Genomic DNA, 14,048 nt, shown 5'->3' on the forward strand with positions numbered 1-14,048 from the left:
ACATTATGATTAGTATTAGTACTAGCATTATAATTAGGATTACGACTAGAATTAACATTTGCACTAGGAATAGTATTAAAATTAGTGTTAGCATTAGCATATTTGCATTTCTATAACGATTATAATTATGATTCGTCTTATTATTAGTATTATGATTATAATTGGAATTAATATTAGGATTATGATTAACATTAGTATTAGAATTATGATTATAATTATAATTGTGTGGAGTAGGATTAGGATTATGGTTAGCATTATGTGGTAGGAAATTAGGATTATCGTTAGCATTATGATTAGGATTAGCTTTAGAATTACTAGTAGTAATAGTATTATTATCAGATTATTATTAGTATTGCTATATTACTATTATAAGCAATAGTAATGATAATGGTAATGGTAATGGTAACGGTAATGGTAATGGTAATGGTATTGGTATCGAAATTTGTATCGATATTTATATCAATATTAATATCGATAATGATAATGATAATGATAATGGTGTTGGTATTGATAATGATAATAGTAATAGTAACTGTAATAGTAATAATGTATTTGCCTTTTATATACGGAATTTAAACCTTCGGTAGTTAGCTTTTTTCACCTATTAGGGTTTAATATATTACTTAGGTGGAATACATAAATTTTTTTATGGCGGCGGATATATGCAAGCCCATTTTTTTATTAGTTCAAACCTACATTAAGGAGTTTATTAGTTCAAGTCCGTAAATTAATTTAATTTTATTACATCAAGACCAAACATGACGAATATACCCTTATCATTAAATAATACCCAATTACAAACAAACTCTATTCTAAATTTGTTCAAGACAAAAAAAAAGTAAAAAAAAAACAAAAAAAAAATAGAAAAAAAAAATAGAAAAAACTAACAACTGCCGCCACGAGACCGCCGAGACACCGACCAGCGAGACTTCCACCGCGTCGGCGACAACCAGCGACCCACCCACCGCACCACCTCCACCGCACCATCACCACCACCCCACCACCACCAAAAATTTCTTTTTACTAAACTTTTGTTTGTCAATTCAAAAACATTAATCGAGCATCGATTCTTGATAAATATGCGTGGATGGACATTAATCTATTGCTTACTTCTTGTTGCAATGTTTTAGCCGATTTTGGAAAACAAATTGAGATTGAAATTGATTTTTTTGTTTGTTTTCGTTGGTTTCCCAAATCGGTTTATCCAGACCGATTTTGTACACGAAAATCGGTGTCACAATGCCGGTTTTTGTTAACCAAATCGGTGACACAACTCGACTTTACACAACGCGTTGTTACAAAAAATCGGCTTCGTGACGCCGATTTTCGTGTACAAAATCGGTCTGGATACACCGATTTGAGAAACGAACGAAAACACACAAAAAAATCAATTTCAATCATAGTTTTTTTTCCAAAATAAGCTAAAACATTGCAACCCATCAAGAAGTAAACATAGATTAATGTTCATCCACGCATATTTATCAAGAATCGATGCTCGATTAATGTTTTTGAATTGACAAACAAAAGTTTAGTAAAAAGGACTTGTTAGTGGTGGTGGGGTGGTGGTGATGGTGCGGTGGAGATGGTGCGGTGGGTGGGTCGCTGGTCGTCGCTGGCGCGGTGGAAGTCTCGCTAGCCGGTGTCTCAGCGGTCTGGTGGCGGCAGTTGTGAGTTTTCATTTTTTTACTTTTTTTTTTGGTCTTGAACAAATTAAAAATAGAGTTTGTTTGTATTTGGGTATTATTTATTGATAAATGTATATTCGTCCTGATTAGTCTTGATGTAATAAAATTAAATAAATTAACAGGCTTGAACTAATAAACTCCTTTATGTGGATTTGAACTAATAAAAATAGCTTGCATATATCCGACGCCATCTTAGTATTCTCTAGAACTTTTTAAAATCAAATATTTGTTTTTACTATGAATACCCGTTTGTAATGTTAGGATTGCACCGGTGTAAATAATACAAAATGGTTTACACTGCCGTATCAATATAAAGTACAACTTTCTTATGAGAAAAAAAAAAGAAAAAAAAAAAACAGAGTACAACCATCACCACAGATACATTAAGTTGTCTACTAGAAAAAAAAAAATCAGTTCGTCGACAATTGTACAACAACATCGGCGCTTGAAGTCACGCGCCTTCAGCCTCTTTCACCGTCTACAGCCTACCGGATTTTCCCCTCTTCCATGCCTATTATGATTGCTGCTCCGATTTGGTGAAATTGAGTGCAGAGGTGAAGGTTGATTGTGTTCCTCAAGAGATCGATTATCTGGTTATTTGGGTTTTAATAAACAAGACATTGTTCGTAAACTCAAATTTTCTAGGGTTGAGCTTTGTGTAAAATCCATTCAGAGATTATCTGAGTTCACAAACTGGATCGGCGAATCAGATTTTACTCAGTTGAATTAATCGTACCAAATCTTCTTCACCATTGATGCTCAGATTTGAAGAACTAGCCCGATCCGGTTGTATTTTCACATAACTCACTACTTGATCGAGCTTATTTTGACAGGTAGATTCATCATTTTAGTGTTTCCAAATAAAACTTGTATTTTCAGCTGTTGTGATTTCATTTCATAGAGTTTTGGGTGAAAATAAAGAATGCAGCGTGCGCCGGCTACAATGGAGGAACAGTTGATACTGAAAGCAATTGGGGAAGACTGCCCGTGGGAAAACCTTCCCAAGCGCCTTCAGTCCACTTTAAACTCAAAGGAAGAATGGCATCGAAGGTTTATTTTTCTAATCCTTTTTCTTCTATTTTCCTCTCAACTTTTTCATTCTGTTGGTATGGTGATTCGTTATTTTTTAAGTTGGGGAAAGTGCGATAGCTCGTTCGGGCATAGATATTTTCAACATCTTTCAGTTAGAAAATTGGAGCTCTATTGATACAATTCTCCCCATGTCAACTTACATTTGCATTTTGTATGTTGTCCGATTCAATATTTGTATTCTGATAAACTTCACACTTGTTTGACCAGGTGTTTTTCATTTTATATTTTTGATGTGTACACTTTAAACAGAAAATTGATTTAGCTTATAGTTTCAAGAACAAATATGTGTAATGGGAAATTATATTCTTTTGGGTTTTGGAGAGAATTTGTGGAGTTATTAATGAGCCAACATTTTCACCGTGGGTTTATTTTTCATATAACTCTGGCCCTCCGAGTGTTCGAGGATAAATTTCAGACTTCCACAGAGAAAGTTTAGAATTTCGCTTACTAAAATAGGAATTCATTGACATTAACGCTGATATTAAGCATTTGACTATGACTAGTTGCAGAATACATGCATTTGAGCATAACTAGTTGCATTGCTTTTCACTTTACAAATTACATGTGTAGATAATTGCCTTTGGTTGACCTTCTGGATCATCCAAACATGCAGGGTAATAGAACACTGCATCAAGAAAAGACTACTCTGGAACACTTGTTTTGCTCGCAAAGTTTGTAAAGAAGGTGAATACTATGAAGAAATGATGCGTTATCTACGAAGGAATCTAGCGGTGAAAATCCTCTCTATTTATGTATTTTGCTAACTAGCTGTCATTTAAATGAAATCGTCCATAACTTAGTCACCATAATAAAATTTTTATTTAACGCAGTGGAGAACATAAATCGAGCAAATGTATAATCGAGGGGCACACTTTTGTGGCTATTATATTCTGAGATATACCCTAGGTGGTGAAATAACTTTCCACAAAATGATATGAAAAATGAAAATGAAAGCCAAGATTTTTCGTATGAATGCAGGCTGCATCATATATAATTTCCAGCTGTAGCCCATATCAAGATTTTAGTAATTTCTCTAGTGGTGCGTTCTAGAACCTGGAAAATGAAACAGGCATATCAACTTATAAGCTATCTGTTACCTTTGTCTCGTGGTCTTCTTTAATGTGTTTCCAGTTTAGGGAAAATAAACGGGCTCTTAAATACTTAGCCATGTAAAAGTGATAATTGATTGAGTGTGTCTATATTATACAAATGTCTAGCTTATTGTAGTCTTGAAATTAACTTGTTCATTGCTTTTGCAGCTGTTCCCTTACCATCTTGCGGAGTATGTTTGCCGAGTTATGAGGGTTTCGTCTTTCAAATATTACTGTGATATGCTATTTGAAGTGATGAAAAATGGTATGAAGATTCCAAATTGACCTTGATATAATATCTTCACTTGCTTCTGGGTTGTTAGCATGAGAAAGTGAATCTGTTTTGAGATGAACACTGATTTCTCTTAAGATATTAGTGCTTGGCTATCTTGGCACAATGAGTGCTCAATTTGTGCATATATAATTCCATATTAATCAGGGAAAATGAATACGCTCTCAATTTGCTTCAAGGTAGCGTATCGGTAAGCACCTTGCATCTAAGACCTATTTGGTCATGGGTTCGAGTCACCCGGAGGTTAATTGAAGAACCATAAACTATCTTCCTTTTAAAGAGAAAAAATAATTCCGTCCACATTTGTTAGTATTATGAAGTAATAGTAATATATTAATGAAGTACTATTAATCCTAAAGTACTGTAATGCATAAGTGAATTTCTTTTAGAACATCCGGGAATATTATGCCAAATACTTCCAACTTTGGATATTAGTAGACACCAATTGATTACATGTACTTCACTTCTGTATTGTTTGTACAAGCATGCATGATTAATATACATTACATGTCCAGTGTTAATATACCTATTTATGCACACCTATTAAGTACGATATTATTGCAAAAATAATACTTTAGAACATGAAATATTAAATATACCCCGAAACATATATTTGTAAGTGCTTATGTAGTATTATTATTCCTGATTGGATTTATCAATTTTCTATTCTATATTTGCAGAACAACCCTACGACAGCATCCCTAATTTTAGTGCAGCAGATGCCTTACGGCTGACAGGGATAGGAAGAAATGAATTTATTGACATCATGAACAAATGCAGATCTAAGGTATGGTTTAAGAACAATTCATCACCATTTGCATACCATGGTAAAAGATCGCCACATATCAACACATTCAGCAGCCAAGTTTGTTGATGTATAATCAGTCTTATTTTGCTTAGCATGATGACACGTAACTAGCAATTTTTACTTCATCGTTTGCACTTTTAACTAATAGACTTCTTATCGTGATTTGAATCCATTAAGCTTGACTGAAGTAATGAGTCATTATCGAGTTGTTTATTTCTGTAAACCAATAAGGCTGAAACCTTTTCTTTTTTACTCCATAGTGAAAATAATATACGTTATATCAATATTTACATACAACTGACCTTTGTCAAAATGCCAGAGTACTCAGTTGTCAAAATAATGATGTTTATGATTATCATTACATGAATATTGAAAAGTCACAAACTTTACACCTCTAAACTAAACCGTACATTTTGTTAAATAAATAACTACATTCATGTTTTATGCTTAAAATTTATATCTCAATCTTTTATTCTTTTAAAGTTTATCTTAATTTTTTCTTTTCGTTTAACTGATTAAATACTTATTAAAGTAAATTTGAATAAATATAATTTATCATACTAACAATTGTGATAGATATGTGACCAAATATTTTCTTGTATGCTATGTAAGAAGATAAAAAATTGATATCATAAAAATACTTATTTATGTAAATCAAAATACAGTATTATTCCCGAGATAAGGGGTTTTTTATGTGAGCAGACGAGGATGACCATACTTGATTTTCATCAAGGATGACCATATTATCGCCTGGTGGTCTGGGCCCTGGAGTTTTAATTACTCCCTTAGGAATTTTAGTTTTCCTTCGATTAGATTTTTTATTTTTATTTTTTGCCTCATTAGGAGGTTTTAGCTTTGTTTTTCATTTTTTCAACCCAATAAGGGTTTTTTATTTGCTTTATTAGGATTTTTTTTTCTGCATTTTAATAAAATATTTATTTTAAAAGAAAAACAGTATTACTTAATTGTATGTTTATATGGAATAAGTATTGAGTAAAAAAACTATTCTTTATAAAATATGATCTCATTACAAAAAAAGACATGAGATCAGTTATAAATACATTAATTATATTGATGTTAATTTAGTATTTTCATTATAAAGATAGGCAGAAGGATATTTTTGTGTTTTCATTTAAAGTTATTGAGGTCAAGTGGGGTTTTTGAAGATGTTAATAGTTAAGGGAGTGTTTGATGTGAAGGTATAGCAGAAATAGTACTTCAAGATACATTACGTGCCCAAGGTCTTTGTTTCTTCTTGGCATCCGTTACTTTGGCAAAACATTAGTGCGGGTTTGATGATCTAATTGTTTAGGGGGTGTTTGATGTGCTAGGTATAGCTTAGGGGTGCAAAGTGTATCTAATGTTAAACTAAATACGTATTATTAACCTTGAGGTTGTAGCCCGAGTATCTCACCTTAGGTTGAATAGGCTAACTTTAGATCCTCTTTTTTTTATGGCTTCAGGCGTATGGTTGATCCAAAATGCTACGTGTTCCGTATCATATATGACATGGATATCTTGTTTTTGACCATCTAACTTGCATTTAACTTTTGGAGCCTTGCAGAAAATTATGTGGAAGCTGAACAAATCAATAGCTAAAGAGCTCTTGCCGGTAGAACCTGTAGAGTTTGTAATTGAGCCGTGGTGGGGAGTTTGTCTCGTAAATTTTACTTTGGAAGAATTCAAGGTCAGCATTCTATTTATCATTTTTTCTCTCCAAATGCATATGTTTAATTTAAACTCAAATTCTATCTGAACTGACATGAAGTCTTCCCTCTCGTCCACCTTTTCCATAGAAACTTTCAGAAGACGAAATGTCAATGATTGATAAAATCTGTAAGGAGGAAGCAAATTCATTCATCCTTTTTGATCCCGAAATTATCAAGGGTCTACATCGCAGGGGGCTTGTTTACTTCGATGTTCCCGTATATCCTGATGACCGTTTTAAAGGTAATCTTCTGAGCATTTTATTTAAAACATTTAATACAACTTCGGTTTTTCTCCTACCACCCTCGATCCCCGCCACACATACACACAGAAAAAGAGAGATTAAACGTTTGAATGAACGCCTATAGTTTTGAAATTGAACATTATCTTTTGGTTTTAATCTCATTGGTTTGGTATATTATTTGGTGAAAGTAAAACGGTGTAGCTATCTGGTCCATACTGTGGAATGCTTGTGATTTACATGCGTAGCCTCTTCATTTTCAATACCCGGAATTAAGTGATCCTCTTAAAGCTTACCAGGAGATCCAATGTTTTAGTAGTCAACACTCTTGAAGATGTTTGTTTCTATATTTGATAGTTTTTTGGTAAATGGAAGTGATTTAATAAAACATTGAGCTGTCTTGTTTCTATATTTAAACACTCAATTCAGTAAAATGAGATCTGGCCGGTGCAGTTGGTTATCAGATGGTAGGATTATATACGATGGCAGTATATAACTACTGATTGTCATCCTCTTCATAGTTATCATTCATTAATTCTGATACAAAAATTTCGGAAATTTCTTTTCAATTTCCGAACTGTTTTGATGACCTATATAATCTGAAAAATATACCTATTAAAATGTTCAGTGCCACTTGAAAGGCTTATATTAAAATAATACAATGAAGGCCTCTAGTATTTAATATAAGTATAATCTAAAGACTCATTGTAGCTACCAAAACGTTATTCTGACTTTTATGTGCTCTTCAGTTTCTAGGCTTGAAGGATTTGTTTCAAACAGGGAGCAGTTATACGAAGATCCTATTGAGGAGTAAGACTCCTCTCAACCCTCCTTTTGTTTTGTATTACATCTCGGGAGAATAAATCTGAGAATCAAGTTTGGATACTATGGATTTGATAATCCAGGTTGCTTTATGCTGTGTTTGTGGTGTCAAGTGAGAATTCAACTGTCGCGGAATTAGCTACAACCTTACAAGCTGATATATCCCAGCTACAGGCTGCTGCATCCTTTGCTTGTCGACTGGGATGGGCAGTAAAGCTTATAGATCCTGCATCTATTCTTCAAGAATCGAATGCTCCTGGCTCTCCTAAAAGTCTACTCAGCGACGAAGAAGATGGTTCTCATTCTACTATGGGATCTGTAGATGGCATTGCTCTCCAACCAGGAGATGCATTGTGGACAGAAAATTCTAGTCCAGCTGCCGATTATTCTCGTGTAGCTTTTGTTGTCGATGCTAATATAACATCTTATCTTATGATGGGATCTGTTTCACCAGGTCTGTACCCTGTCATGTTTCATTTAAATGTTGCCCGTGTTTCGTTTTATATTTTGGTGTCGACCTCCCATGACATTTTAGACACAGAAATGTCTAGATAATGGAATTTTGATTTAGAAATTCTGAAAGGTCTAATCAGAGGTACGGATTGATCGGTAGCGTACAGCTTACTCAATCAAATGAATGATTTTCTCGCTGCCTACAAAATTTTTCATGTTGTGTTATGTAGGCAGTGCTTGATTAGAAAGAGAAATTAATTAGGATCAGGAAGTCATGATAGAAGATAGTTTTAGAACCATACATATTACATGTTGCAATTACTTGTTAACGAGGTATAGAGACATTATTTAGGGTAGAGAAACGTGCATCTTACACTGCAGATGTTTTGTTAGTGTATAGATTATAAGCGACTTTTGCAGCATCCATGCATAACATCAACGCGATTATGGCCTTAATTTACAGCTGAGTGAACCTTTATGCTTTTAATCTCGTCCACAGGTCTAAAATCTCATGCGGTCACACTATATGAAGCTGGAAAACTAGGTGATGCAAGCATTGGAGATCTGTGCAAAGATCTTATGACACTAGAGGGGACCAAATTTGAAGGAGAGTTACAGGAATTTGCTAATCATGCTTTCAGCTTGAGGTGTATCCTAGAATGCCTCACTTCAGGTGGGGTTGTTGCTGACGATAGAGAAAACATTGGGTCAATATCAACGAGCAACGAGGATGTCCCTACTAAAGAGGCTGATTATTGTTATGGTGACAATTCTGGTGTGGATAAATCCGAGTCAAATACGGAGGATTATGAGCAATTAATAGTGCAAGAGGCTAATAATCCATATTCCAAGGATTCTAACTTAGATCCTGCTTCTGTTGATGAAAAACCAGTTTCTCTTGAAGGAAAAAAGATGAAGAAACCGAGGAAATATCGAGTAGATATACTTCGCTGTGAAAGCTTGGCAGCTCTGGCGCCAGCTACCTTGGATCGTTTATTTCACCGTGACTATGATATTATAATGTCGATGATCCCACTTCCTCATTCTTCTGTTCTGCCTGGATCCAAGGGACCCATTCATTTCGGTCCTCCATCCCATTCATCTATGACTCCATGGATGAAGTTGGTGCTGTATTCTGCTCTCTCAAGTGGCCCTCTCTCTGTCGTTTTGATGAAAGGTCAATGTTTAAGATTGCTTCCCGCACCATTAGCCGGTTGTGAAAAAGCCCTTATATGGTCATGGGATGGATGTACGATTGGGGGCTTGGGGGGAAAGTTTGAAGGGAATTTAGTTAAAGGAAGCATACTGTTACATTGTTTGAATTCTCTTCTTAAATACTCTGCTGTGCTCGTACAACCTCTTAGCAGAAACGATCTTGATGATGGTGGAAAGGTCGTAACTCTCGACGTTCCACTGCCCTTGAAGAACAGTGATGGCTCAATGGCTTATATTGGAGAGGAACTTGGACTATGTGGAGAGGAGAGTTCAAAGTTAAACACCCTGTTATATGATATTTCAAACAAAATTAATTTGTGGACGATAGGTTATGTCCGTCTTTTACGTCTGTATAAAGAGAGGGAATCGGACAACTTTTCAGTTGATAATAGTGACAAGTACGAATGGGTTATACTGAGTGCAGAATTCGGTATTCCACTTTTTAGCCCCAAATTATGCAGCAGTATATGCAAAAGAGTGGTCTCTTCGAAATTACTTCAGACAGACTTATCGAACGAGCATCACGAAGCAATGCAAGACTTGAGAAGCAGGTTACGTGAAGTTTGCTTGGAGTACCAGTCAACAGGTTCAACTGCAAGACTTCTTTACCAGAAAGAGCAACCAGAAAAGAATTCATCTCGACCACTAATGACGTATGCAAGCGGAAGATGGAACCCGCTCGCCGATCCTTCTTCTCCTATATCGGGAGCCTTGAGTGACAACCAAAGATTAAAACTTGCTAACAGGCAGCGTTGTAAGACTGAAGTTCTCAGCTTCGACGGTAATATACTAAGGTGCGTATAATTGGATTCATGTTTGACAATTCTTTCTTTAATTTTTCTTATGAGAAGATCCAAAAAGATTTTGTTTTTTTAATATTTTTTTAATTTATCTTTAATGTGTTAAATTAGTTGAGAAATTGAGATTTGATTAAAATGACATGTTAATATGTTGCAGATCATACTCTCTATCACCAATTTATGAAGTTGGCAATAGGGCAATTGAAGAAAACGGAAAAGGTGAAACAGAGGATGTTGACAGCAAAGAAGTAATTCTTCCAGGAGTAAATCTTCTCTTTGACGGGTCGGAGCTGCGTCCTTTTGAAATAGGGGCTTGTCTTCAAGCTCGTCAACCTGTCTCCTTAATAGCTGAGGCCTCCGCAGCTTCTGCAGCTTTCGCACTCAAACAAAAAGTTGTAAATTAAATGAAGCATACTTTTTGCGCTGATTCTCTCAGGAGATATGGTAGTTGTTGAGGTAAAAAAGCCTGATTTGTCTTTTGATTTCGTTTATATTTCTATACCATAAACATTCTGTTCATCTAAGCGATTCAAAAGTGGATTAATCTGAATATTAAAATAAAATTAGTTGAGTCGTCACTCGATCCTGACTAGAGGAAAGGATTAATTATTCCAACCATGCCCTGTCGTTTCCCCGTTTGTTTTATTTATTGAATGGAATCCAATGGAGTGGGATTTAGGTTTTGCACCAAAAACAGCCTATCTGGTCAGGTCTTAGAAACACTAATAACGCCTCGTTTGGTTGGGGAGATTTGCCATTATTAACTAAATAATTGGACATTATTTGATGTTTGGTATCCCCAATAACTTACCGGGTCGACCCGCAAATATTATGTTATCATGGTTTATCTTGCCTTATCTTACCTTTTAGAGCGTTTTTTGGTTGGATATCCCGAGATCCAATAAAATCATTGGGTTTGCATTAGATTATTTAATCTTATATTGGCTAATCTTATCTTGCCAACCAAACGAGGCCTCGTTTCCAGGATTTCTATTCTTTCCTCGTTCTTGAAGTGTTTTTGTTGGTTTGACGAGTTATTACTTACTTGCAGAATGGAATGGCTTTGGTGCTTCCTGTCAACAATCATCACATTTCGATCCTTGGTTCTAATAGTTGTTAAGCAGATCAGGTATGGAACGAGTTCCATTAGCATTTCATTATTTCGTTGAAATACACTTTACACCCTTCCACTATACTCTACGCATCAAATACCCTTAGGCCTCGTTTGGTTGGGGAGATTAGCCATGATTAACTAAATAGTTGGATTTTGTTTGATGTTTGGTATCCCTAATAGTCGACCCGCAAATATTATGTTATCATGGAATATTATGTTATCATGGCTTATCTTGCCTTCTAAGCATGACTTTTGTTGGACCTTCCAAAGTCCAATAAAACAATTGGGTTTCATTAGATTATTTAGTCTTATCTTGGCGAATTTTATCTTGGCAACCAAACGAGGCCTTAAACTTTTAAAGCCATCAAGTACTCCCCAAAACTATAACCTTTGCAAGTCGTATAAACCATTAAAACCATCAAATACCCTATTGAGCAAGTATAAAAATAATGGACATAAATATCTTCATGATTTTTTCTTAATCCATTTTTTATTTTATTTTGAGTTTTATAAATTTCTTTATTCAATAAAACAACTATTTTGATTCAGTAATCTTTTCATATAAAATAGTTTAACACTATTTTTATTTAAGAAATTTTACTAGTATGATGCTAAAACTTAAATAGATAATTATGTTTGATTAAATATCTCGCATGTCATATTACAAAATAAAATAAATGAATATTATTTTTAATACCATGTAATTTGATTGATTAATTGGAAGAAAGTGGGGCAAACAACTTTAGTAGTCTAGTCAATCTTTAATTTATGGTGTGAAATTGAAACGATCTGAAGCAGGCATTCATACATAGAGAAGATACAATACAGAGAGAAACCATAGCAACAATCGGGCAAAATCTGAATGGGCACACAAAATGATCATCAAGAAACATAAAGTCGCTTTCGATTATTTAATTATTTCTCGACACGGCTTATGCAATCTTGTCTTTACCTTTTCAGCTCTTGGTTTCGCAGGATTCGCTCCTGGTTGGTTGCTGTAGGTTTATTACTTACAAGATTCTTTTGCGGACCCCTAAATTATACATGTCTGAAAAGGTTCCTTGTTTGAGTAAAAACCTTTCTCGCCGTTTTTGCACTCGATAAATAGTGATCAATTTTATATCTTCACATTTGTCACGGACCCAATTTTACTGTACCCATTTGTTTTAAAGAAGCGAGGGATTCTCTTAAAATCCGAGTTCATTTGAAAAGGATAAATGCCTAATGTTAGTTTTATTTTATGCAAATATTATTTGTTTGTGGCACATTCAGTTTTTTTGTTATTGTTCCACCAAGTGTTTGGACAGTTCGTAATCTAGAATTAAAAGAGAAATATTTTAATGTGATTTAGATACAATTGTACCCTACATGAGCTACATTCACGAGGATATGCAATTTTTTTTTTTTTTTTTTACTATTTTAGTTTTACAAGTACAATAATAATAATAGTCTAAAATTCAAGTTTATGACCAAAACACTTTAAAGCTCCTTCCCCATCGACTGTGGCTGCATGACTTCGCGATCTCTACGACGTCGTCGAGCGCTATGTTGCTGTTGTGCTTGATGTTCTTTGTCTTCTTCCTGTTGCGCTCGGGCTCCTTCAGCGCCTTGATGACCAGCGCCGTCTCGAAGGGGATGACGGTTACCTTAGCTTGACGGTTCTGCACCGTCAGCTTGACGGTGACGCGGAGGCCCTTCCAGCCCTTGGTGGTCTCCTTGGCGATGTCCTCACCGATCTTTTTGGGGGAGAGACCGAGTGGACCGATTTTGGGTGCGAGCGACGACGCCGCGCCGACTTCTTCTCCGGTGACCTTGATTCATTCCAGTCCATAAAATTCAAAACACGAGATCTTTTTGTTGTCTTTTCAACCTAGCCGTGCCACTAAAATCCGAGTTTGTTTGAAAATTCAGCGCCAAACATTTATTTGTTGTCTATTTGATGAGGAAATAGACCTTTATTGTCATTTTGATTTTCAAAAAACTCAAAAAAAAAAAGTTGTAAATATTTTGATGGCTTTTCAATCCACCTAAATCACTACTGTGATGCTCACTACCGAAATACACTATATTTTTTTTTTCTATTAATAACACATCAGCCCCAAATCTCATTATTTACTACAATAGACTCTCGCATAAATTACGGGGTGTTACAATCTCCCTCCTTAAAGGAATCAGGTCCCCAGATTCTCAATTAATACTCGGACATGGGAAATAGTCTTTGATAATCATCTTGTTGCTAACTTGTTGCTTCTTTAACTTGGTAGTTTCTCCGAAATACTTTTTACATTCTTTTTGTCGAGGAGTTCATCACCAAGATGGATAACCCTTACGTGGTTAATCTTTTGAAAGATGGTGTCGAAAATAGAAATCGGTCTATATTCATAGGGTAAGTTACCTTCAACCTCTATGGCCTTAGGAAAGAATATTCGAGATTGATTAATGGTGTTAGCTTAGTCTATACCTCAAACACATTACGAATTCTCCTTGAGATTCAGCTCCACGAAAGAAAAGTAAGAAAAGAAATAGTATGGTCAAGATGGCCTGTATGTTCTCAATTTGGAACTGAAATAGTGTTTGGGTTTTTTTTGATAACTAGGAAGGTGGACGTGCGTTGCACGTTCATTTTAATCGGGTTTTTTTTGGCATATTATTCGACCAAAATAATAATACAAATTAAAATATCGAATTTATTTGGAGTATGATATTATTCATTAGTCAAACTTGGTCT

At 35.0% G+C, this 14,048-nt stretch overlaps 1 protein-coding gene and 1 pseudogene across 6 annotated transcripts; one reads left to right on the forward strand and one right to left on the reverse strand.

The window, feature by feature from the left end:
• The first annotated feature begins 1,961 nt into the window (after window positions 1-1,961).
• On the forward strand, window positions 1,962-12,587 carry LOC105950973 (FAM91 carboxy-terminus protein). Of its 6 annotated transcripts, none has more exons than XM_088815487.1 (13): window positions 1,962-2,518; window positions 2,587-2,735; window positions 3,391-3,508; window positions 4,037-4,133; window positions 4,841-4,947; window positions 6,533-6,655; window positions 6,765-6,918; window positions 7,666-7,726; window positions 7,822-8,192; window positions 8,691-10,200; window positions 10,364-10,662; window positions 11,258-11,335; window positions 12,281-12,587. In XM_088815487.1, the coding sequence occupies exons 2-11, from the start codon at window positions 2,608-2,610 to the stop codon at window positions 10,608-10,610; spliced, it is 2,916 nt and encodes a 971-aa protein (XP_088671613.1). In that variant the 5' UTR covers window positions 1,962-2,518; window positions 2,587-2,607; the 3' UTR covers window positions 10,611-10,662; window positions 11,258-11,335; window positions 12,281-12,587. The 6 variants fall into 6 exon arrangements, with proteins under 6 accessions (XP_088671613.1, XP_012829816.2, XP_088671614.1 ...); XM_012974362.2 differs by having other exon boundaries at window positions 12,296-12,587; XM_088815488.1 differs by having other exon boundaries at window positions 2,378-2,518; window positions 2,614-2,735; window positions 12,296-12,587.
• Window positions 12,588-12,799: 212 nt separating this feature from the next.
• On the reverse strand, window positions 12,800-13,285 carry LOC105951005 (large ribosomal subunit protein uL11x pseudogene; annotated as a pseudogene).
• Between the last annotated feature and the right edge of the window lie 763 nt (window positions 13,286-14,048).

This window comes from Erythranthe guttata, chromosome 3, assembly GCF_056151865.1.
Source record: "Erythranthe guttata isolate IM_541 chromosome 3, IM_541, whole genome shotgun sequence".
In the NCBI taxonomy this organism is placed as follows: Eukaryota; Viridiplantae; Streptophyta; class Magnoliopsida; order Lamiales; family Phrymaceae; genus Erythranthe; species Erythranthe guttata.